Here is a 26610-nt window from a genome sequence, read left to right as displayed (position 1 = left end):
CACTCCCCCCAAATTACACAGTTATACCACCTATAGAAACCAGGAAAAAAACCCTATGCATATATGTCTCATATACAAGTAGCTTCGCTCCTCCTCATCACATTCCTCCCTTCCAGCTCCGGGGTGTGTTGCTTTCGTAAGCAGAAAGACAGCAGTCATGAGATGTGCTAATGACTTCTCCAGGTCACACTTCCCAGAGTCCTTTTCAAGCATTGCCAAGAGAGGGTGTGACTAAGTGTGAATATTTTTTTTCCTGTGTGTTTAGTTACTTTTTTTTTTGCTATAGAAGTTGTCTCTTGGGTTTGTGCTTTGTTATGGTTTCCTGTCATTTTCTCAAAGTAAATATTGTTATTTTTAACAGTTAGAGAATTTTGAGCCCTCAGAATGGATTTTTTTTCTTTTTCTTTCCTTTTATTTATTTAAGTGCAGGATGAAGTTTTTGCCCTGTCATATGTGACTTTGTTCTCTGCTTTCTCTCCCCCCAGCCCTGGGAGACTTGTCTCCCCAGGAGCTCCCAGCGGGCAGCCACCAAAGTCCTTCTCATCTTGTCTCTTGCAGTGCCTACAGGGTGGACGAGCTTTGCTTATAATCCCTCAGGATGACAGAGGCATAGGTCACATCTGGGGGGGTGCAGAGCACTGACTCCGAGACAGGGGAGCTGGGCACGGAGCTGCCCGAAGCCACAGAATCCCGGAAAGGAGACGGGGGTGTCAGCGCCGGAGAGTCTTCCAGAGTTAGTTTGCTGGTCACCGGCTCCTCGTCCTCCTCCTCTGGGTTCTTCTCGTAGACGTACCCCTGAATGAGCTTCAGCTTCTCACTCTCCGCTTCCTCAGAGGGGGGAGACAGGGGCTCCTCGCCGAAGGCAGCCACCTGGAGAGGTGGCAGGGGCGGCTGCTGCGGCAGCGGGGGCTGGTAGGGGGGCCGCACGCTGTTCCCCGAGCCGGGCGCGGGGAGGACAGCATTGAAGTCGGGAATGCCGGTGGCGAACTTGTTGACCACTCCTTGCAGCTGGTCCATGAGAGACCGCGGCTGCAGGGGCAGGGTCTTGGGGGGCTGCTCGGGCAAGAAGAGGTGGGTCTCCTCCGCTGTGGCCTGCAGTGGGGGGGTCATCGCCACCCGCCTGTGCACCACCATGGAGGGGCTGCTGGGCTGGTTGAGGCGAACGGGCTCTCTATCTTCTTCCTCCACCACATTGTACAGAGTCTTACTGCTGATGTCGGTAAAGGTCAGGCTCTTGCTTTGGCCGTGGTAGCTTTTAGTGAGGGGTTTGATCACCGCTGTCTGATTGCACCCTGTCTCCTGGCTCTTCACATGCACTGAGAGTCTGTGCCACATGTGTTCCCCCTTGGGAGCTTGTCTTCCACCTGGTTCAGACCATGACACAGACTTTCCATTAGAACTATGAATAAAATAAAGATGGGTTTATTTGCATTTACATTATGCAGACACAGGCAGTATAACAAACAAGCCTACAAAAATACTGATTGCTTTGCCTCATTAATAAGTCTTCCCCCTCCAGTTCTTTGTGTCCTCCCAGAAATACTACAGAAGGAAATGACAATGTCTTTTAACAGCAGGAATTACTGTGATTTTCATCCAAAGGCAATTGCTCCCTGCTGGTAACCCACCCCACCTTGTATCTAGGTTTGCTCACCCCACCTTACAGGGGGAATAAAATCGGGGCAAAAAGTCACAGGAAGAGCTTTGATAAAGCCTGATTTATAGCTTATAGGAAATATTTCTAAACTGTTGGAAGAAAAACAACCCACAGCCTTAGCCGTTAGCGTGCTGGAGAGAGAGGAACTGTTATTAACTAACCCCTCCTTTCCTTTTTATTCCCTGGCCCCCCTTTGCACTTAGGAACAGACTAGCCATTACAGAAATGAAGGACTTGCAGACCCTCCGTCAGGTAGGAGGCAAACGCACTTCTTCCCGAGCAACTATTATTTACAAACCAGGATAAAATGCTGGGATTGAAAGCAGTTGGTTTGTGTGGGTGGAGGAACAAGCAGCGACACCATCATGGCGAGTCAAACCCTGCAGCATGCGGGCTGGATCCCATCAAAACACTGGGGTGTTTGGCTGAGTGAGAACCTGAGGGTCAGGTCTGTCCCTGAGAAACTGTAGTGAGTATTTTTGCGTTTCCCTGTATCTTGGCAGGGAGCAGCACTCAAAGCAGAGTGATACCTCATTAGCAGCTGGTGGGACAGGGAGCTGGGTGGTGCTGAAGAGGACCAAACAATTGTTTAATTGCAGGTCAGGCAGTAGAGATCATTTACAAATTATAATATACATCACCTGGGTGGAAACTAGAGCCTGGAGGGAAATTCTGAGATGATTTATTTGAAGCAGCCTTATCTCAGGGTTTCATCCCTCAGGGCGCAGAAGTAAACAAAAGATTAAATTTTAGACCCTGTGATTGCAGTGCAAGTGGGAGGCAATCTGGGTGGGAGGTTGGCACAGCAGTGTTGTCTCCTGCTACGGCACACACCAGGGGAGATCGCTTCCCTTACATACAGCCTGCAATATTGTTCTGGGTATTTTGCTTTTCCTTGCTTAGAATCCTGTGCGTCTCTTTTTCAGGGAGTGAATAATTACCAGTTGAATTTTGCAAAAAAAGTATTGACTGACTTTGCAATAGCTGGAAGAGACTGGTACAACACAGATAATGTTGTAAATCTGGCAAAACAGAAAAGAAATGTACATGACAATGTGGCACTTTTCTGCTGAGCAGTAAATATTCCTGGAGAAAAAAGAATTTGAGATGGATCCAAGATGGGATGTTCATCTCTAACCCCAGACTCCAAACACTGGACCTGTGACTCACCACCTCTGTGGGAAATGGCTCACAAGAACAGGCCAATCTAAAAAATTCATAACTCCTCAAAGCATGTAGTTGGTAGGACCTGGAGCTCTTTGGATTTAGAGCTTTAACCTAGAGGCGGAAAAAAAAGCCAAGTTCCCAGCTGAAGAATAAAACCTCTATATTATAGCGATCAATGAAAAGATAAGAATGAAGGTTTAGAAGCATTCCTGTTTTGATCAAAATGACCTGTGGTATAACTTTTTTTTAAGTGCTATACAGATAAGCAAATGAATGTAACTGTTGGGTGTGAAAGATTTTTAAAGTAATATTTTAACATACCAAGATCTACAAACTCTTTACACAGAAACACATTTTGTCTGCTTTGACTTCAAAACAAGTCTCTTCTTGTAAAGAGGAAAGTCAGTCAAGTGCTCTCATATTGTATTGTGCTGATGCTATAGCATACAAATACTGCAAAGGGGTTTTCTGAAAAAAAACCCATGATGATTATCTGCTGTCTTTTATGCTAAGTCCACTTCTGCATCATTTACTTCTTCATATCTAGCTCTGGTGCGTCATATCACTTTTGAATCCCTCCTCACACCATCTGTTTAGTCTCTATCCCATTTTGTTCCCAAGATTTTGTATTTTACATCAAAGGCAAGCACGGCTATTTTAAGGAACTCACTACCTCTGTCTTCAGATCTTCCTCCTATTTAGTTCATTTTCCTCCCCCTCACTGTCAGATTCTGTTCTTCGACTTCTTTCTTCTATAGCACTCTCCATAATGTACTTAATCGAGCCCAAGTCAACGACCACACTTAAATCAAACTGCACTGGGACTGCAATACCCAAACATGAACAAACCGCTTAATCAGGATTTGTCTGTCACTGACTTGCTCTACGGGGAAAGCTGGTGCCGCCGAAGTGCCTTGCCTCTGCTTGCCAGGCTTTACTGCTCATGACTCCGATGGCCTTGTGACAAATAGCTTTAGAGCCACAATGGCTCTCCGTGTGGTCAATCTGGTGATTTCCACCAGGAAATCTCTCTTTTCTGTTACTGTTCTCCTCAGTCTCTTGTTCCGGCTCTTTCCTTGCTGTGCCCATGCACTGTTAGCCTGTTAATGTCATGCGTGAGATGGAGTCACGAGACTGTCATAGAAATACCTGGGCTCTGTCTTGCTGGACAGCTGGTAGGGAGTCACACCAAGACTGACACATTCAAGCAGAATTAACAATTAATATGCAAGAAAAACACTTGTTATCCCAGAACAAAGACCAGCCATCTTGAATGGCATTAATCGACATTTAGACAAAAAGTGAAGATGGGGCTGGAAAAGCTCAGACCTGAGCTAGGTCTTGGCAAGATAGGAGTCAACTCACTTGTGCAAAGCGATGATGACAATCCTGACTGTATGTGGGATGCATGGCCACCATTCGCTAAGTGATTGTCACCTTCTTTTTTGAAGGAAGCATCCATGGGAGAAGGTGAAGATCAAAATAATCTGCCTGATATAATGGGAGAAAGGATGATTTTTCCACATGAAGGCAGGAGAGGACACCAAGCCAGATCACAGCTGGGGTATTGAAAACGTGATGTTCAATAGCACAGTGACGAGGTGGGACTAACTGGTGTTTTCTTGCTTTTATCAATAATACCATTAGCCATTTCATGTCCATCATGTATTTATTTGCCTTTCCTAACTTTCTCTTTCCTTTATAAACTTTCCCATAGGAATTAGACTTCACACTTACTGCCTAGAAGTGAACTCCTTGGAGTCTCAAGGGATCTTAAGGATTGTAGTTGTGTATACCCAGTGTAACACTCCAAGTACTATTTCTTCAAGTCCCTGCATCTAGTTCAGGCAGGTTCTTGGATATCCTATCAACGCATAAGATGAGCTTTCTATTGCTTTATAGGCAAGGACATACATTGAATTTAGCTGCTGTTTCTCATTTTTCACCACAGCTTTGTCTAGGTTTTTCATATTTTGGAGGAATAGACATAAGTATATTTCTTGTGTGAATTTTTATTAGTTCCATGAGCAGATCTGTCACTATTTTTGGTAATTCAAAGTGTTGTTTTTAATACATGCATCAATCTTTACAATGTACTCTCTGCATGACTCTGGGGCAGTCATTTTCAGATACTTTCAGCTGATGATTCTAGACACTAAACAAACCAGAAAACAACTTCAAACTTTAATAGTTACTTGCAGAAAGTCATTAAAAAAACTGATGTACTGAAATCTGAGACTGTGGTCCAAAATACCCCTGCTTAGTCATTCCTTACTCAAGGACATGGCTACATGGCTCACTGTTCACTGTTAATTATCTCCAACTGCCCAAAATCTCCCTCCTGCTTGTGACTAGGACTGCCCCAGATTCAAGTCCAGTCACAGGCCAAGAACAGAGTCCTGCTCCTGCCAGTGCCTGGGGAATCTGACCTTGTAGGCTTCCTTGGAGCAATGTTGAGTCTGAGCACCTCATGACAGGTGGTTCCTCTCCATGTGGCAGGGTCCTGAAGATGTCTTACTTTAGACATTGGATAGCAAAGGTTTCTTTATATCTTAGAGGCTGAATGCTCCTGAGGTAGAAGATGATTGCCCCATTTCTGAGAGCCAGTGGTCTAAGGTAATCTAGCCTGTCCAACTCTGATCTTTTCATCAGCAAACATATAGCCTGAGACCGAGACCATAGAGAATCAAACAAACTTTCAGTCGTGTGTACCTGAACCTTTGTCTTTTTTGCCTTGAACATTTTATGCATAACAATCCCTAATTGATACCACATGAAATGGTTAAACAGAGTGCTATTCCCAGGGTGCTCTGATGAGGTTAGCTTTAGGAACAGACATATTGGGAAATGGCTCCTCGTCTGATATAGGGCTTGTCACTGCCAGAGTGAAACAGCTGGAGATGTAGTCAGTCAAAGTACTTGATAAAGGGCCCTTCCAGTTACAAAGGAAGGGACATTCTGTGGTCTGTTAGAGTTCATCTTCTATTTCATCCCTTGTTGTTTCATCCACAAGTTGTGGTCTGTTATCTTCTCCAAGTGGCCATGAGCTGAGGGAGCATCTTAAGTTTGCTGGGATGAGGGATACAGTCATTTGGGCCAGGCCTGGTGGTGTTAGACAAGATCTGGGGCACAGATATATGACATAGGGCTGTTTGGTTTGGTTTTTTTTTTTTAAAGTAGCAATGACAATTAACCAGTGGAGTTATAGGAGATGTGATATATGTTCCCTTTCTTTCATTGTCAGACTGATACTTTGGCCAAACCTACCTCCTTGTAGTCACTGTATTAACCAAAATGCCACAGCCACTAGGAAGCATTGGGATAACCTAGTCGTCCCTTCTATGAAGCTAAAATTTTAGGAATGAACATTAAATGCAACCTGAGAAGGGGCTATCAACTCTGTCAACAAAAATTAGGTCCAAACAAAACCATGAACTATCTTAGCAGCAACCAGATGAGGTCAGTATTGGGTACTGCCCAGTCAACAAATGATGTTCCCACCTTCACAGCGTGGGGCACAGTAACTGGCCACCTGACACCTGTGCTCCAGAAAGCATCCTGCAGAGGGCTCTTCCTGCACCCTTACACAGAAATGGCCAGCTTTCAGAGACAGTGGGCAAGCGGAGCAAAGGAAAGGCCCCATGCAAAAGCCGTGCATTGGACATAACCTTTCTCAGCCCAAACAGAAGTTGCTGATGGATGCCCTTCTAGGGAAGCCAGAAGAGAAATTTCTGCCCTGCCCACAGAAAGGCAGTTAGCCATCCACAGGCTTTCTCCAGCCCTGCAATCATGTAAGGAGCGGCAATGAGCCTGAGCGAAGCTCTGTCCTGCTGTGGCCTCACTGTTCCCAGCACCCAAGCTAACAAGCTTAGAATTTAAGGCTAGCGCCTGCACTGCAACATATTGCAGGTCCTTTGCTGGTATCCCCAAGGTCTCTTCCATTATTGTCTCCATTTCTAAGGCCACTGGGGCATGAAATTTGATTAAGGAAATGAACTGGTTTTAATCCAGGGTAATGATACCTCCCTGAGCTAAACAGGACCCTCCTCTTGGAGCTGCAGCAGTCAGCCCTGCCGCTCATTAGCAGAGCAAACCACACTGGTTAACATGTTCCTGCACACCTAATTTTTGGAGCATTGCTTGTAGAGACTCATCTCTTTTACTAACCCAGCTTTAACCTCTCTGTGGCTCACCCAAGAGTGAGGGAGCCATCATTGACCACAGTCCCTATCTGGTGTATGCTCAGATTTTTTGCATAATAAGAATTAGTTATTATCACCCAAAAGAAAAAAAGAATCCCAAACCAATTTCAGCCTTAGTCCATTTACACTGTAATCTCTATCTCAATGATAAGAGGACCTTACAACAGTTCTCACAGTGTGACTCCAATGCTTTCTGTGGTGCTGTATAATTAAAGCAAAGTTCAGCCTCCCACTGGTGTTTCTGGAAATTGAAATTACTGAACTAACTTTTCCATGTCACTCCCTTCCCTTTTTTTTAGGACAAAATTGCCTTGGGCATGGGACACAATGTTCTTTGTAAATTAGAGAGCTGCTTTAAATGTAGGATGGAAACTGCTACACAAAATGCAGGAAAACATAATGCTGTCAGGCTGTCTCACAGGGGCAGAACCTGATAAGACTTGGGCTTGTGGGTGAGCACAAGGCCAGGGCCACCTTTCTAACCCTCCGTCTTGCCACGGGGTTATGTCATCTAACCTAGTTATTTCCTTCATCAGTTACTCTGCTGCAAAAGTTACACATTGCTTTGATCTGAGCTACATACAAGTTTTCTAATGTACATCAACCCTATTGATAACTTATTTGTTGCTGATTTTGCTTTTCTTTTTTTAAAATTGAAATGTTATTATACAGACTGTAACGTGGATGCAGTAGCTATGTCTAGCCTGAATATGCTGTGATGTGATCCTGGTTCCCATCCACAGGGTACCCAGGTTGGGGTCACACCCCTGGGGCAGGATTAGAGGGTGCCAACCCCCCCACCTCTATGCCCTGGTCACCCAGACAGGGAAAGCAGGAGCCAGGAGAGGGGACTGACACTTTCTGCTCGCACTACCATGGAACTGGGTTGTTGCTAGGCTCATACCTGATTCCAGGGCAGGGAAGTACTCCCAAATCCGGCAGTTGAGATACAGCCAAATATCCCTAAATAAATACATTTATTTCCTTTGGGACTTAACAATTACCTATATGTACATAGGCATTTTTATACAACTGTAAATTTGGGGCGCAGGGAGTGAGAGAGATGCTCACTGCAATGCTTCAATATAGTTGAAGTCCTACAACTTTAGTATCACAGATCTTACTGACCTAGCTCAACAAAGGTATGAGAATATTACACTGATAATGTGTATAAAGGGCTGACCACTTGTTATAGTTACTAGCATTAATTTTTAGTCTAATCTGAAACAGAGAAGCTATATTACATTTCAGTCATCCATCTAATTATTAGTGAAGAAACTTTTGGTTCACCAGTGTGTTTTTTTATAACAGACTGGTTAAAAATAAGTTACTATAAATAATTTGGAGAAATATATTTGCAGAGCTTGCAAACTGCTTGTGATCTGTTGGCTTTGACTTTATGAAAGTGTCCTCAAAAGTGTAGTGTTGCAGCTCGCAAACTCTTCATTAAGTATTTTGAAAAAAATATTGAATAGTTACTAATGTGTTGCTTGTAGAAAACAACTTGTTCTAATAGATAATACAAAGTTCAGGATAATAAACAGTTTGTCCCAAATAGCTGGCAAATTCTTCCAGTGTTCAAGAAATGAAGATCAGAAACCTGCAAATCAAAGTGAGATTAAAAAGTGCTCTTACTAGTGAAAAAAATTTGAATCTGTTTATTTTGTTGTCATTAATAAGTAAACCCCATCAAATATTGAGAATGAATACATCCTACTGGATCACCTTTGTAATTTTTTTAAGGATTTTAAAGTTAGTGCACAGAAAAAGCATGGTGTAAATCATCACAGTTCCTTTGACTTCAATGGAGAAGCACATTTGTGTTATCTGAAGATATCTCATGCTGCACATTCGAATAAACGTATATGACTACAGCCAATGACAATACCTGAACTGAAGCATTTATTCAGACAGGCTCGAAAAGGAGCACAGCTAATAGAACCTGAAAACTGAAAATTACAATCTGTTGAGCAAAGGGACCTGGAAAGCTTAGGAACATGGGAAGAAAATGATAGAATGAAATTAATTTAGGAAAAGTGTAGGTGGGTGCAACTAAGACAAAATAGTGTGTAGGGCTGGAAAGCTGTGAAGATCAACAACTTTTGAAAAACATTGCATCAAAAGAAATAGCATCGAAACAGATCTTGAGCTGCTGTTGAATAAGAAACACTAATCAATGACTTTTGAATATAATAAAGCCACAAAAATAGCCCATGAATTCTGTTTCCCACTCAAAAGCACCACACCATGGTACAAAGATCAGAAGGTTTTTCCTATGAATGGAATTTAATAGTAATTCAGACAGTTGGAGGTTTGTCCTTGTTTTCTCCAATACTCTGTGGAGTATTTCTGATGGAAAATGATTTGGGGCACCACATTTTTTATCAGAAAGATATTGACAAACTGGAAGCTGTATACAGAACAGCAACAAAAAAACCCCAAAACCCCAGCACGGACAGAGAAGAGAGTGTGTGAGAGAAAGCTAAAATAGCTGAATATATTCAGTTTGATTTCAAACATTTGAAAGGCACTAGTACCGAAGCTGGAAGGTATTTCACATAGTATATAGGTGCACAGCTGAGACCCCTGGATGAAATTACAAAAGGGAACAATTATACTGAAAATCCAGGATATTTCCTAGTCAATAGCTGTATCAGAGCAGGAATAAATTCCTTATGAACTGGTAAAACCCTGCTGCTCTGGATACTTGCTGCCAAAAAGTGTGCAGCCCTTGCAGGAGTAGCAGTCAATGAGGTTTTTCTCCTACTATAACTTGTCGGATTCTGTGGTATACTTGAACATTAAGTAGACTCCCAACAGTTTAAACAGTGCTCGAAAAGCCATCGACTTCCCTTAACATGTCAGCATTCTGAGTGCAAACTTAACCCAGTTGCCACAGGAAGCTTAGTCATGAGGCCCCTGGTTTGTAATATACAGCTCTCCCTAATATGCTGTAGCAGATAAAGCAGCTGGTAAAGCCTGTGGGTTTTCTGGGTGTATCTGAAAGTTTCCATGGCAACAAATGTGCAGCTTCAGAAGAAAAGAGCCCTGAAACTCAAAGCTGATGTTTCTGAGTGTTTTAAGATGATAATAAATTTTTATTATTCTATAGTTTCATGATTCTGCATTTCTGGCCATCTCCAGGATCACACAGAGACCGGAGATCAACATTAGCACAATAACTGGTGCTAAATATTGTGTATATCAAAACACAAGAGAGTTTCTAGTCCCTACATCTATTTGCTTGTAACTGGAAGGTGAGGGAAACCATAGCACCCGTGGTGATTTCTAGCATCTTGGGGTAGCAAAACAGGTCTTCCTCAGGAAAATCCAGACTCGCAAACTGCTGCAGTTCTGGTGACTGAGACGCAGGCATGAGGCTGGGAGGTGGTGATGGGCATCTGGTGATATGACTGATGGGTGTGTGCCTACTGCTCAGCCTGGGCTGGGTGGCCACAGGGAGCCCAGGCAGCCGGTGGCTGATGGAGGACGAGCCCTTCCCCTGGCCGCAGTGCAGCACTGCCAGGCCTCTGAAAGCATCAGCCCTGGCTGGAGGGAGAGGGAAGCCTGAGGGGCAGGGGCGGGGGGGAGAAGCCAAAATAGCAAGCTTCATGCTCAGCAGGTCTGAAAAGCTCTGCTGCTTTTTAGATCCTTTCTTATCTGTGCAGCTGCCGCAAGCGTTTGAAGTCCCATTGACTGGTTGGAGTCCCACCAGAGGTGTTTTTCAAGAGCTCATGTGGATGAGGATTTTTTTTTCCAAACTGAAAAAAAAATCCCAAGCATTGTCATGCAAAAAGCAGGCGGTTCAGCCTTCCCTGTGCTCAGGAGTTTTACAGCTTGTGCCCGTGCTTCTTGAGTATAATCTGTTGTCGCATTTGCCTTTCTTTGCCTCCTACTGGTACGCCTGTGTTGGACTCCCATTTCATCATCAGTCTTTCCAGAGAGACAATTGGTGATCTGTGCCCTGTGAATCTGCAACACTTGCTCCAGATCAGAAAAGAAGGGCATATTGTCATCGGACTGGAAGCTAATAACAAAATGTTTGTACGGCTCCTTGCACCGGCTTTGTAAAGTTTGCCTTTAAGGGTGGCAAATCTGGTCACTGCCCAGGCCCTGTAAAACCATCACTACTGCTCCGAACATATGATGCATCGTATGTACGTATTCTGATCTGCAAATCAGAGGGGCAGATTTGATTGAATTAACATCATTCCCATCTGTCCACAAACGGCACAGACTGTCAGAGGCATATACAGAGCTAGAATGGTGTCGCTGATCAGAGGAGCTGAACAGCATCTCTGGCCGTACCGGGGCAGCGCTGCTCAAAATGCTGTGTCAGTGGATCACAGGCAGCTTCCTGCACAACCTTCCCTGGGGCAGGGAGCAGGACTGTTTCACATCTGCAGTTTATCAGATGGAAACGAGCATAAATCTGTCCTGGAAGAAATGAGGCGAGGCCTTTCTGTTTCTGCAACAGCTGACATGTTTTCTCCACCGGGTTTGTGTTTGCTCAGGGAGGGCAGTATTTGCACTTTCTGAAGAGCTGAACTGCGCTGCTGTTCACTGGAGGGAGAATATGCAGAATCTGATTATCTTTCAGAAGCTAAAGCAGGAAAAATTTCTCTGCTATTGTTTAAAGATACTTTAGGGTCACTGCTTGTTCCTAGGCCAGATTCTGCTGGTTTTATTTACATGTGCCTGCTCATGACTTCCCTGTTCTGTGAATCCCACCAAACCAGTGTTTTCTGTGTTCCCTCTGCTGGCTCTGCGGCAGCAGTTCACTAACAAGCACAGTTAGCAGGAGCTGTGCACAGCAAAGGTGTCTTGCCATGAGACAGCCACTAGATTGTTGTTTAAAGCACGCAGGATAATGTCATCTCCATGCAAAACTGTAAAAAAGAAAAAAAGTGTTGGCTAAATGGAAAAAGAAGATAAAATTAGTACCAAAAAAAGGATGTATTTGCAAGGTTGTAGGCATTTACAAATAAAATTGAAGGCTTTAAAAAAAAAGTAAAAGCTGCAAAAAAATTATTCAGTGTCCTCTTCATCACATCTGGACAATCAGATTAAGGCATTGTGCGAAACAGGGGACGTAAGCAAATTTCCCATCTTTAATGGCATGCACCACATTTGTCCCATCATTAGACATGATAAACCAATGAGAAAGAGAAAGCAAGGGGTAGAACCACTCTTTGTCATGCAGCTTCTCTTACACATTCACTGCAGTGTGGGATTTTTCAAAGCTGCACATGTGCCGACGGACACTGGCTGGTGGGCGAGAACTCTGGCTGCCTCTTCCTGAAGATTGAAAAGAAAAAGACACCCAGTGAGTGGTTATACACATGTGCACACATGGTGGCTATACCACTCAATAGGGTGCCTGTCCCTGACCTACGCCTAAGGGTCACTGTGGGCTTTTCCATTTTTTCTCCTCTTGCTCATTGGGCCAGTCACCTTGACTTGCACACCGGTTTCTCCTTGGCTCTAGCACAGTATTGTTTAAAATAGGTTCTCCTGGTGTTTGTCCCTGCTTCCTCTGCTGAGCCCTGATGCACTTTACATACCAGATGGCAAGGGCTGCTGTGCATTTAGCTGTCAGTGGGACTTCTCCCTTGGTATTCTCCACGCAGGATGAAATGATAAAAAAGGAGCATCTGCCTTTTGCATCTTATTTACAAAAGCATCACCAAAAGTTTTTGTTGGTGAAGCTTTTAATATATACTCAGCTCCTGCTTTTTCTCTGTGTCTTTTATTCCCATAATCTGCTTTTCTACATGTTTCCTTTCTTTTACTTTCCGGCTCTAGCTGAATAATCACTAGTTTTCATTATATGTGATTTCACTGTATGTGCTTCTTTTTTCTCATGGAAATGTTGGCCTTATTGAGGTAGACACAAAATGAAGAGTCTCCTAGATGCTCTATCTGCAATGGTAATTCCAAAAGGGATTGCAGATGGCAGTTTTGGCCATTAATATAAGACAATTTCCAGTTTATTTTTCTCCTCTCCCTTACCCTATCAAGCAGATGCAAACTCTCGTTTGTCTTCCCCAGTATCAATAAAAATATATACACACACGCACGTGCTTTGACAAAAATCTCAGGTATTTTTGCACATGGAATGTATCAATGAATTTCTGCAAAAAATGTTGTCATTGTATTGCAAATAAAACACAAATAAAAATTCAGCATTTCTCCCCATCAAACAAACAATCATGGTGCATGCTTGCCAGACTTCTGTTTACCTCAAAACAACAGATTCATGGATGGTATGTGCACGTACTACATACTCAGTACAGCTGCTCGTGAGCCAAACAAGCCATTCTTCTCACCACATACTAAAGCACGGGAGCACAGCGTGATGTACACAGAATACATGCATACCCATTTTGGAGAGGTAGATGCCTTGAGATGACTTCTGAACTATTATGAATAAAACACAAATAAGACATACTGCTGAGCAATTTTGTAAACCTACTGCCTTTGAAGTCTGTAGAATAATTAAACTCCTTACCAGATGTAAAGAGATCTCTGAGATTTCACAATTTAAAGGTAATAATAATTAGGAACTTAGCTACCATGCTCTCTCCTACACCCTATTAAAGTTACAGAGATTATTAAGCTCCTGATTAAACAGAATATCCAATGTTTCTACAGACCTCCAGTTTTCTTCATCTATTGACAGAAGAGCTTTTTACCTTCTGTGCTTGCTTTGTTAAAAATCAGAAATTAGTAGTTTATTCAGTCACAGGAGCTAATTTTACAAAACAAGTAGCAACATGCACTCGATTATCGGAGAGAAAGATCCAGATCTAAATGTATTTCACACATGCACAGTGCTGTGTGCACTATAGAGGGCACACAGCCGTGGAAAGCCTTGCTCAGGGACCCTGGGAAAGGTGGAAGACTTGTGTTTCAGAGCACTGCTTGGGACCGGGTCTTTCTGAGTCAATGGACTTTACCAGCTATCACCCCTCAGCTACTGCAGTTTGCAGTCACTTCTGGCTTACTTAGTGGCATCCCTCACCGCCCCCCCCCCCCCCCCCCTCCTTTCTTCTTATTCAGCTATATCTCCAGAGCGAGTTCAGAGCATTTTGCTCTCCAGGCTCTGGGCATCTGTAGGTCTTATGAAATCTTGTGTGAAAGGAAGAATGAAGCCTGCTCCCTCAGGCAGTCCAAAATGCTTCCTAACATCTTTTCTTACTGTGGCTGTAGTTGTGCTCCTCGGCCAAATTCAAACACAGATATTACATGTACTTGAGTGCGCAACCCCCAAAATGCCTTGCCAGGTTTGCGTTCTGTGGGAGGCTGTTGTTAAAATGCTGCCAAGCTCCATCAAAACAGTGGTCTGCCTTTTGGTCAAGGTCAAGGGGGATTCCCATATGGTGATATACAGCATATACTCTACAGAAATCAGCTCTAAATCTCAAGGTTCATGCTTCAGTAGAATTTGGATTTGGATTTATAGTGTTATGGGAAATGTAGTGCATGTGTTGATTATACTTCAGTGAATTATTTTGCAATTATCAAAGCATTGTACTGTCAACTGCATAAATAATAATAACTGCTTTTGAAGTGTTTAATTTGAAGTATCCTTGTAGGCTTGCTTTGTCTTACTAGTAGTGTGTGCTAATACTGCAGAGCCCTGATTCAGGATTAGTGCCCAGATCTCTGTACATCTCTTTTTTTCTTCTGTTTTTAATTATGACAATGTATCCCCTCTTCTGCCTTGCCGGCAGTGATGACACTTCACATATGTTTCTCTGGCTACGAAAATATTGGGTAGCCTGCCCATCTTTACAATATGAGGATTAATGGGTCATTTTGGGGGCAGTCTTCTCAAGGGTAATTCCTGCTGAGTGGTTATTTGTATCCTGAGCCCAGAGGCAGGATGGATCTTCTGGATATTTGAACAAGGAGTTGGCATACCATCATGAAAGTGTCTGAACTGCTTTCTAACAAACCCCTGGGTGCAGTAACAGGGAGTCTGGCAGAGGAAGCAGGGTGGCAGCACAGAGGGTTCCTGAAAGAAGTGGATTAATTGCTTTATGTTCTTTGAAGAAGAAAAATGCTTCTAGCTAGTCGTTCAGAACAGAGTAGGTAAGAGGCCTGTTGAAATCTGCAGAGAGGAATATAAAGGATCTGAGGGAAGAGTCACTCTTGCCACTGCTTTTTCTCTTAAGTGTAAATGCATCATCCCACAAGGCAAACAGCTGTGTCAGGATTGTAGGAAAGTGTAAATTGCTGCCTGTAATGTTTTGTATCTGAACAGCTATGAAACTGGAAACATTCACCTTCTGCTCTGGAATTGCTCTCTCTGCTCATCCTGACTCCCCAGACAGATACAAATTGAATGAATCTGTCTGGTGTCCAAGATAACTGAAGTGCAGGGCACTGTGTTACCTATCATCTGAAGCCACAGTCAGAGATCCTCCACATTAGACGTTGTCCAAGTTGTAAGAAAAGCTTTCACATTCCCCACAGTCAAAAACATAGAGAAAAGCACAGCTCCAGATGTTATACAATCTAATCTGAAACAACTGACCATCAATGACGTTAGGAAGAAAGCAAGAGGAAATTCAAGAGAAGTGATGATAGCCCTAAATAATTTCCTAGTTTTTAAGAACTTGTGTATAACCCATAGCTTTAATACAGGAAAGGAGAAGCCTTGTGCCATGTGCCCTGTGGCACACTACCATCAGTCACATCCTAGAGTAGTTCTGCTCTGACATTCAGACTGACTGCCCTCTGCAATCGCAAGGGACAGCTCAGCAGCACCACAGACTTTCTAGCCTGCTTTTCACCTCCTCGACCCTCTAGCAGTCTGCAAGGTGACTGGGGATGTAAGCACACTTCATATGTAGAACCAGATCAGTAAAGCACTCAACTAAACACTCATACCAAATCCTCTTGTCTTGCTAAATCTAGCATCTTCCTAGATGTTCATCTTCTGATGTTTGTGTCCTTTCGTGTTCATCTTCTGAGGTTTGTGTCCTTGAAACGTCAGGGTTTATGTATGGTCAGGTTTTATGTACGGTCATCATGACTGGATCAAAATATATCTACATAAAAAGAAGCAAGGCCATGTCCTTTTCCTGTAGGAAAAGGAGCTGAATTTTCAATACCTTTTGTATGAGCAAGGATCTGATAGAAGATTTCTGAAATGTGTTTAATGTGATTAAGCCAATAGACGAAGTTGGGAAGATAGACAGGTTTTCAGTACAAATTCATTTCTAAAACACAAGCCCTGAATTCCAAGCTAAGTGATGTTTGGAAATAATTGCTCTGAGTTTAATTTAATTATGCTAAGCAATGGCACAGTGGCAGTTTTTGGAGAGAAAGAAATCATTAAGAGCTGTGGAGCAAAGAGCACTGCAAGTAGGAGGGAGGTTACAGGGTCATTCACCCTTGCCAGGCAGTGTGAGAGATACAGGTAATTATCACCTGTGGAGAACTGAGGAGCAGGAGGGATTTCAAGAACGCACCTTCTCTGTCGAGGTGAGAGCATCTGCCAAAGAGGACAGAAGGATCACAGTCACCAAGGAGAACATAGTCCCAGTAGGATGCCCAGAAAGACCCAGCGCTGAGCTGCACGGTGGAGACAGAGCTAAGGCTGCGAGAGGAAATGGGCTTAAGCTGCGCCAGGGGAGGTTTAGGTTGGAAATTAGGAAAAATTTCTTTACGGAAAGGGTGGTCAAGAATTGGAACAGGCTGCCCAGAGAGGTGGTGGAGTCCCCATCCCTGGAAGTGTTTAAAAAACGGGTAGATGTGGCACTTCGGGACATGGTTTAGTCTAGTCTACCCTTAATTGGCTTAGAGTAGACTTGGTAGTGTGGGTTAATGGTTGGACTGGATGATCTTGAAGGTCTTTTCCAACCTAAACGATTCTATGATTCTATGATTCAGGTCACCCCGGGCCAGCAGGAGCCAGCTGTGCGCCCAGGGGAGAGCTCCAGCTCTGCCCGGCTGCTCCCTCCTGCTGCCCCTCTGCCCTAGCACAACCCTGGGTGCAGTTGCTCAATCAACTGGCAGGGAATGACAGGGACAATTTATCTGGGTCACAGCTAAGCCAGAAAAAGAAAGGGGGGAAAAAAAAAATGACCAGTTCCCCGCTCCAGTTCACAGCATGGTCATCCAGGCTCTTGTCCCTGCGTAAGTGAAGGGACAGCATGGGGTAAAGGAAGGCGTTGGGTGTCATTTCTGGCTTTTTGCAGCTTAAAGCCTTTGTGGATTTACACACTATGATAGCCCAAAGTAGCTGCAGGCAAATCTCTTGGCTGTCCAGGACAGTGGCAGGAGAGATTTTTGAGATAACTTATATAACCCTAAGGATTAAGAAATGTGTATAACTTAGGTTTCAGAAAATATGAGAAAGTAAAGGAGAAAGGACTCCTCACCGAATGGCGAGTACAGAGATCCCTGGGGCCACGCCTTGCACGCATGAGCTCCCACTGCACACACACACACGAGCCCCCACTACGCACCCACGCAAGCTCCCACTACACCCCTGTGAGCCCATGCTGCACAAATGTGAGCTCCCGAGTAGCCTTGAGGAGCTGTCGGATTGCCCCTGAGTGCTCACGATGTTAGAGCTGACTGCAGTGTGGGTTACTGCGGGCTGGCCCAGCCCTCACAGCCCACCCATGCGCTTAATCTGCTCACTGGGCATTTTTTGCAGTCGTCTGTGCTGCTGCAGCTATGCTTTCAAGCATAGCCCCTTGTCACTCCTTGTCGGTCTGCTCAAGGTAGATAATTTCTCCATGGGGGCTTACACAGATGCTGGGATTTGCCTTTTTTTTGTTGTTTGGTTGGTTTTTGTGTATTTTGCTGCTGGCTGTCTGGTTAGTTGGCTGGTTTGGGGGGCTTTGGGATGCAAAAAAATGGGTAATGTGGAGTAAGTCCCAGCTTTCAGACAATGTTTGGTCTGGGAATGCAAGGCTTGCAAGCCAGCCAAAATGGGCTCAACTGAACTATCCGAAATGATCCAGCTTGTGCCATGAAAAGAACTGGCCAGAAGAGAACGTAAAAAGACATTTTCCATGGAAGCAGAGGCGAAGACTAACAAGAGCTTGAAGTAAGAAAACAACAAGAGCAGAAGTTCCTGGCTTTAAGACACTAAGGATGAGGAAAGATTAATAGTTTGCAAACAGCACGCTGGGTAAAGAGAAGGAGGGTATACGAGCCAGGAAGTGGCTTGCAGATGGGCATTTAAACTGAGCCTGTGATTCTCTGGGGAAACCTGGGACGGATCAGACTGAAACTGCAAACACCAGCAAACATCTACTAGCGAGGAGCTGCTAGAATCAGATCAGGGGGGCACTTCTTTTGCTGGAGTTTAAGATCAGTTTTGACATCTCCATCTGTGGTGCTGCAACACAGCTGAGCTAATCTAATGATTTGCTGCTGAAAGGGACAACTCTCACCCCTGTTCCCCAAACCAGGGGCAGCAAGGACAGCTTCTCTGCTGCTGACATTGTTTATCTGACCTTGAGATCTGGCTCAAGGATAATCCAGCAGACAATAATTCACTTTTTTTCTTTCTTTTTCTCTCTGTACGGTTAATTTTACAGGGTGGAAGAAAACCACATCCTGCACGCCACAAAAGAAGAACCACAGAGCAGAGAAGAGGAAGCAGCTTAAGAAGAGATAACTGAAGCAGTAAGCTAGAAGTGGAAATTGTTTATAATGCAGTAATAAGAAACCTGGAGCTTTTAGTTTTCAAGTGGGCTTTAAAGTGACAAACTGTGTGATTACTTCTAGCCTGCACAATTGTTTGCTGTTTACAGTAATAATGCTTTTTAACCTATGCTTGTCAGGTGTGGGAGGCTGAATGCCAGAGCACATATATGCTCTGAAGAATTAGCTGACTTGTTATTTCAAAATTAAATAGTCTTTAACAACTTTAATGTGGAGGCAGATGTTCTATTGACACAATATACTTTCCTTTTCAGCCCACACGTAAAGTGGTTTCTTAGAGTCCTTTGGCATAGCAGAGAACAAAACTTCTGTTGTTGGCCATGATTTTTAGTGATTCTTTGACAGTAGATGTCTTCTATGTGGACACTAAGTCTGTCATAGTCTGTTCTGCAGAATTCCAGACCTGGGTCTGGAAACCCCAAACAAAGATCTGACAATGCTGATTTTGCCCATTCAGAGTCCTTGGGGCACAGAGCTAAGGACTGGGAGAAGAGAAGAGAATGTGGTCAGATCTCTGCTCTGGGTGTGCATGGTACTTCGTGCATTTGGGACAGATGGAAAACGGCATCAGAAGAGAGGTGAAAAAAGCATCAAACCATACTAGCCAAAAAAAATCAAAGTCAAGCAGGAAGAAAAGATGGAGATTTTGAAATTCTTCACCCTTCCCTGTACAAACCCTTAAATCACCATAGACAAAAATAAAGAGAAGAAAGAAAGTTGCTCTGTCAGAAACATCTGTGGGGCAGGCACTTAGCAAAGACTACATCCATATTTTGGATTGAGTAGTGCACCAGAAGTTAGCATCTGCTTTGCCACACATTGGATCCGGCACCAGTCTCTGCATCTTCTTCTGTGTTCTATGAAAGTAATGTGAAGAATAGAAAAATTAGGGTAGCGTTAAATGTTGTAGGAGGTAGCACAGGTGTTTGTAAATAAATGTCTGAATTTTGGGGTATTTTAAGAAAAATGGGCTTCTGCAGGTGCCTGGCTAGTGTGCTGTGTCCTGTCCCTGTAATAACTGGAACTCAGCTGCTGATGACAGTAAGGCACAAAGGTGTGCAGGTTGTGGTCTCACAAAGGCTAATGCAATCAGCAGTGGTTCATGCTGTTGAGGCCTATGTAAGCTGAAACTGCTTGACTTTTGTTTCCAAAGTTTAGTAAAACTCCCATTGTCAAAAATACTCCCAGCTCTGGGAGCAGAAATAGTGGGGGGGAGCTAACCTGAGCTACTGCTGGTATTTTTTCAAATCCTTCCTTAGGAAAGGGAGGAGCTGTGGAGAACATTCCCAAATTACAGGGACGATATAGGTCAGAATAGTCATCTCTTTGTGCCTTGGTGACAGCAGGCATCATCCTGACAAATTTGCTTTGAAACACATTACTGATCAACTGAGAGAGCAACGTGAGGGCCTCTTCCCACAGCAAACAAAATGTATGTGCTAGTGCCATCCACCAAATGCTTCAAAGATACTTCTCTAATGAAACAGCAATACTGGACTGAGACTAACACTGTATAATCAGGATAAAACCCTGCTCAGACAATTTAATTTCTAACAGGGTGGAAAACCATATATACCTACAGTCCTTTAACAGAGATGGACCATCTTCTCTCTCTGGGGGTGTGATTCCCCTATGAATTACAGAGTCTTGCTAAAAATCAGGTGTTCTCTCAGCATGTGTTTGCAGCATTTGCAGTTTGGCTTGCAGTGTTTTGTTTTGTGGGGCACCCCTGAGCAAAGGGGAGCACTCATCGCAGGCAGGGATAAGCTCAGTGGACAAGCCAGGATGCAAGATGCCTTTCACATCAGTGAAAGAGGTGACGCCCAAGAGTGTTGTCCTCTTCTTGGGCTCTTATGTGCTTGTGTGTCCCTAAGCATGAAAAAGGATTAAATAAATTATCAGTTGTTCTGCATTTCACATTAGTAACTTTGCACTGAATTGCTGGGATGAATCAAGAATATTTTTCAGACTACATCTTAATTTGAGGAAAAAACCAAACCCCTGTATTAACTGTATATAGATGTGTATAGTACTTGTGATGTTTTATAGCCTTATCCTTATCTAGAGAATATCAGAGATCCATGGTATCCTTCAGTACCCAAATTTTTGTTCACCTTGAAATTAGCTCAAAGTTGTATGAAATCACAAAGTGGCTCAGAGATCCCTGCAGAATAAACACTTGCAGAATATCCTGTGTGTTTATTCTAGCAAGTATTTGTACATGAATTATCATGTGTTCATGAAATGTCACAGCTCTGATTCTGCTGAGGGGAGGTGAATAGCTGAGGCACAGGGCTGAAACATCACACCTTTGAGGATAGGAAGGAGGCAAAATGCATTCTTCGCGTAAGAAAATCTTAAAGTAGCCTCTAGGAGATTTGTATTTTAGTTCTTTATTCCATTTCCATTTTAAAATGCTGAACTAAATAAACAAATGGCTGTTATGCATTTAAAAATGGTATTTCAGACCACCCCCACTTAAACATGGGTTGGTGGGTTTTTTTTCCTAAGTACGTGCTTATGAGAGTTGGGAAATATCCAGGTTTTTAGGTGCTTATCTGGATGCAACCTTCAACACCTGTTTATTTACCTGACACTCTTAAAAGGAGAAGATTTCTTCCTTATTTTTCTCACAGAGAGAATTCTAACCAAAACAACGTGAGATTATGCTGCTAAGCAGATAAACATCATTTGCTTATGCCTACATGTGAACACAGTTGTTTGTATCACTCACTGTTGAGTTGGTGTATTTTTGTAGCATCCTAACTGGATTGTTATGACTACACTTCAGAATAAAAATGCAATAAATAATATATACAAATACAAAAATACAAGGAAATGTAATAAGTGATCCAGTCAAGCAAGAAATTAAATTACAAATGGTGTCCTTATTCCTGTGTTTTATGCCAAGAAAGATACTAGCCTTCCCCAGGATTTCTGTAGTACTGCCTTTGCTTCCCTTCATTCAGGAAGCAGAGATTGTGGTACATAACTGTAAAGCTCCCCTCTGATGGGATTGTGTATCTATGCATCATTGTGTTTAAGTATTGAGATTCATTATACAGAGATGCCTGGTGCTACAACAGTGTCCATAAGTAAAACAACATTTTGTGATTCAGCATCTTGAGAGCAGCAAAACAAGAGGAGCTGTAAAGTGAACTTCTCTGGGAGTCCTTTGGTAAGAACCAGGGTGCACTCAGAGACCATTCCTTGGGTTTATGTCCCGTCAAAATCCCCTGGGAGAACAGAGTTGTGAATATCCCTGAAAAGAAAGTGGCAAAACTGCCCTGGACTGGCAACTTCTGAGAAAGGGAGGAAATTGCATGAAGCCTTACACAACAGCCCTTTCACCTAAAGGGACCATCCAGATAAAATGTGGCTCTGACTGGTGACAAAGAAGCAGAAGTCTGGATGGGAGCCCAGGTGCAGGTACTGTGCTCTGTAGACCAATTCAGTATAACCTGGGTTTTGTCTGAGGAGTGTTTATTGCCACTGCTCTCACCGGGAGGCCACTGCAGAACCTCACAGCTTTTCTTATTTCTCTTAAATGTAGTCTTGAGCAGTGTCTCTTTGGTCACAGAAGGAAATCCAGCAGAATAAGGTTAAACTGGCAGATCTCTTGGCTTGTACTTAGTGACAATCACATTGTGTATCTGTCCCTGCTCCTTCTCCTCAGCTTGCCTTAGGAGTGACATGTGATTGGTCATACACATGCTGGGACTCCCTTTAGTTGGGATAGTTTGCAAGGAAAACTTAGAGTGCCTTATGTAGCCTTGCCCCTTATTTCTCATTAGATGGAAAAAGTAAGTTCTCTAGCTCCAGACTGGTTATATTGCACATATATACACAGGTGCACAATTTGGTATATAACTTGGTACACACATTTGCCATGCCTGGTTTTTAAATAAATATGATTTTTAGTATTCATTTACACCACTAGAAAGAATGCAAGTGTGGAAGTGACATCTCAGAGTTATTTGTTACCTATTCTGTGCTTTTTTAGATGCATGGGACAGAACTACATTATATCTATTAAAGCAAATGCAAATTCAAGACTAAGAGGACAATATTAGATATAATTATATAGCTGAAATCTAATGGACAACCCTATAGCAGGGCTAGAATAGATTGCTCTTGGATTATTAAGTTTCAGACTCCCTTATTTGTGTTTCTTTCCAATTCTTTAACATCAATTGTAAGAGTCCCTTTGGAAACATAACTGCCTTCTGGGAGTTTTAAATATTCACTTACATCAATATACTGACAAGGACTGAACAGCTTGACTGAGTTTGCTGAATTTTCTTATTTGAAATTCACATCACACATGAAAGAACTGAGTAAGAGCTGTTACCTGTCACAGTGCTATGTGTCCACAAAATCATTAATGGTTTAAGCCCAGTAAATAGCCAGCAAATGTACCAACTGCTGAGAGAGAGATGTTTGGCATTAAAACCTTCAACTATCCCTGGGAGCATGCAACATGCTTTTCCAAAAATGCACTGCAATCTCAGAAAAGGGTGAAGGACTACACTGCATACAGAAGCTCGGCAAACGCCAGGGAGGGTTGCGACGGGGAAATGAGTCGGGCCAGACAAGAGTGCTGCCTGTCTTCCCTGTGACAGCTGGGGCACCAGGGAGCCACGCCAGAGCTGCCACAGCTCCATCCACACTGCGAAGGAAGCAGACTCCCCTGTGATATGCCCTGGGTGGGATGCACGTGTGAACCAAGTGCCCTGTGGTTGTGGAGCCCCGTGTCTTGACGGGGAGCCGGGAGCCACGCAGCCGCAGAGCAGCGCAGCACCCTACAGCCCATGGTACCACTGCTCTACAGAGTCAGCATTGAAAAGAGGGCCTGGACATCAACATTTTATTGCTAGGTTACTGGAGAGATCAGACATACAACAACAAATAAATCATTTAAACAAACAACATAACCTGTCCTGTATAATTTTTCTTGCTGTCTTTATTTTTTTTTTCTTTTTAATCTTTGTGTTAATTCCCACTCACTGGAGCGTACAACCTTTCTGCTGTTTCAAAATTCTCTCCTGTAATATGCCTTCCCCTTGCTGGGGTAAGCCTCAGCATGATGGCTGTGTGGGCCCAGCTGGTTTAAAGGCCTTCTTGAAAGTGCCTTGAAATTTGGTATTTTCCAAGGTCTGTAATGGTAAAAATAAAGGGCTGTCTTATTGTGTATGCAGTACTACTACAGGACATGAGATGTTTACCCACTGCATCAATTTTATAAATTGCAAAGCAAGCTAGCCTACCATTTCCTATTAGATTGAGCGATTGTCTCTATACTGGTTTGGCAATGTTGTAAGAAGATAAAACTACACCAGACAGTAATCTGTACAACAAGCATTTAAAGATAATTCTTACATGCTGCAGGCTAGGTGACACAATTCAGGACCAAAGATAATACTTAAGTGTATTGTAGACTTCTCAGATTGGGCTCCTGCTCATTGTGCAGGAGTTTAACAATATATTCTCTTTTAGAGGGAATATATTCCCCTGGTTTCGGCTGGGATAGAGTTAATTGTCTTCCTAGTAGCTGGCATGGTGCTGTGTTTTGGATTTAGTATGAGAATAATGCTGATAACACACTCATGTTTTAGTTGTTGCTAAGTAGTGCTTATACAAAATCAAGGACTTTTCAGCTTCCCATGCTCTGCCAGGTGCCCAAGAAGCTGGGAGAGGGCACAGCCAGGACAGCTGACTCAAACTGACCAAAGGGCTATTCCATAACATATGACGTCATGCTCGGTATATAAACTGGGGGGGTTGGCCGTGGAGCAGCGATCGCTGCTTGGGAACTGGCTGGGTATTGGTCGGTGGGTGGTGAGTGGTTGCATCACTTGTTTTTCCTGGGTTTTGTTCCTCTTTTTTGTTGTTGTTGTTGTTTTCTTTTTAATTACAATTTATTATTATTATTATTACTGTTACTATTATTACTATTTTATTTTATTTCTATTATTAAACTGTTCTTAACCCACAAGTTTTCTTACTTTTTCCCTTCCAGTTGTCTCCCACATCCCACCTATGTGGGAAGGTGACCAAGCGGCTGTGTGGTGCTTGGTTGCTGTCTGGGGTTAAATCACAACAACAGGAGAAGGTACAATGGTGACCAGTTATTATTAATCCTCCTTGCACTTTCCACTAAATCTTCTTGTTTCATAGCTTTTGACGCATTTCAGCCAGACCAAGTGAAATACTTCTTGTGCAGCTGTGCCAGGTTGAGAGTGGTTTTGTTCAATTTCACACACTTTAGCCTGCAGAGGTCAGGACAAAAGCCGTTGTTCTTACTTACATTAAAACTGTTTCCATGTCTTCTGTTCACACTTCTCTCTCCTCCCCCCTTGCCTCCATAACCCCCTGCTTAAAGATAGCATATTGACTGCATGGAGTAGTAACATGAGAGCGAGAAGAGGGAATACTCCTGAGCATCTCTTCCTATGATGAGGCACTCAAGTTGGATCAAGTGAGAGGCTGTAAAGATCTGCATTTGTATGACTGCAACTGAACATGCTGAACATTTACTCTCTGTTTCTGGAAGCTTCAACTCTTGCCATGCTGCGCTGTGCATTTGCCTCCTCCCACCACCACGAAAAAACAGTGAAACAAAATGTCCTGCCTTCTGGACGTACTTATGCTAAGATTCCCCTCACTGCGTGTCTGTGGGAGGCTTTGAAAATGAAGGAGCTGAGGAGCCCAAAAGCCTTTGTGGACTGTGGGTCGCCAAGTGAAACGAGTCCCAGAAAAACACGGCGTGTCAGCACAGCTTGCTCAACATGAAATGGCAACTCAGCAAGTCAGTTTAAAGAGAAAGAGTGACTTAAGAATACCTGGAGATAATTTTATAACTGGCAAGACAAAAAAGCAGATGGTTTCTTAAGCCTTGGTAAGGGAACAGACACATGTTACTAGAGGTAACTGAGAAACCTGATTCCCAGCTAAAAAGCTGTGTATAGGGATCCAGTACAGAGGGAGAGAGGATGAAGAACAGGAACACTCTCCTGTAAAGGTAGCAGGGGGTGCTGGGTTGCCTGATCCTTTTTATTGGAGTAAAATAAAGCCATTTTGAGAGGTGCTTGGCCCAGGTGACTGCCTGGACACTGCTTAGAGTGGATGCCTGTAAGAGCAGCCTAGAGGCATGGACTGCCAAATCATCTTAAAATGATAAATAAAAAGTACATGTTTGGAAATATTTAAAAACAGTCATTCATTTCTGAGGGCAGACAGCTGGAGGAAAAATAATTGAATGCAAATATATTAAAATTACAAAGGGAGAAGCAGGTGGCTTATGCATTAATGTGGAGTCCTGGCCACTCAGTGAGTCTTGCTAGTTGGCCTTTCCATCAACTCAAATTTTGCTACACAACTTATGTTGACAACTCAATCCTTATTTACTGTGATTCAAAATGCACTAAAATGGTGTCCAGACCTGGGATCTCAACCATAAATTTAAAATCATTTATATGTGAAGACCAAGGCAGCAGCTAAGTATCACCGCCAAACCTGGAACTAATTACCCAAAGATGCACAACTAACTTATCCCCTGTGATCCCCTCTGCAACACTGTCTCTTCTTATGCCATTGCAGCCTGCAAGAAGCATAGGAGAAGAGGTGAGCCTTGCTGTGCGGCTCAAGCTCTATTTGAAGTGTGCATATGGACTATAGAAAACCAACACAACAGACCTGCAGGCTGCAGGTCTGGCTCCAGCCTCCTGCCCATTGAGTAGGGTCCATTTGAAGCAGTGGCTGGAGAAGGTGTTTCCTGAACTCTCCTCAAGATCAGCATCTTCAGTGTCACTGGTCATTTTTTCTGCATGTAGTACAGAAAGGAACGTTGCTTCCTCAGGGAAGCAATCGTACAGGCACTGTACAGGAGTG

The 26610-nt window shown here is 43.3% G+C and overlaps 1 protein-coding gene across 3 annotated transcripts in view; it reads right to left on the bottom strand.

The window, feature by feature from the left end:
• Positions 1-561: 561 nt before the first annotated feature.
• GRM1 (glutamate metabotropic receptor 1) overlaps positions 562-26610 on the bottom strand; it is a 189300-nt gene continuing 163251 nt past the window's right edge. Inside the window, exons 8-9 of one of the 3 annotated variants that reach the window (XM_075706809.1) lie at positions 13408-13446; positions 12264-12324 (exon numbers count right to left, since the gene is read on the bottom strand). In XM_075706809.1, coding sequence (XP_075562924.1) covers positions 12264-12324; positions 13408-13446 — 100 coding nt within the window. Of the gene's footprint in view, positions 1400-12263; positions 12325-13407; positions 13447-26610 lie in introns of those variants that run through there. The other 2 variants (XM_075706808.1, XM_075706810.1) reach the window with 2 other exon arrangements.

The sequence above is a fragment of the Pelecanus crispus genome, chromosome 3 (assembly GCF_030463565.1).
Source record: "Pelecanus crispus isolate bPelCri1 chromosome 3, bPelCri1.pri, whole genome shotgun sequence".
In the NCBI taxonomy this organism is placed as follows: Eukaryota; Metazoa; Chordata; class Aves; order Pelecaniformes; family Pelecanidae; genus Pelecanus; species Pelecanus crispus.
This window is presented reverse-complemented; position numbering and strand designations above follow the sequence as displayed.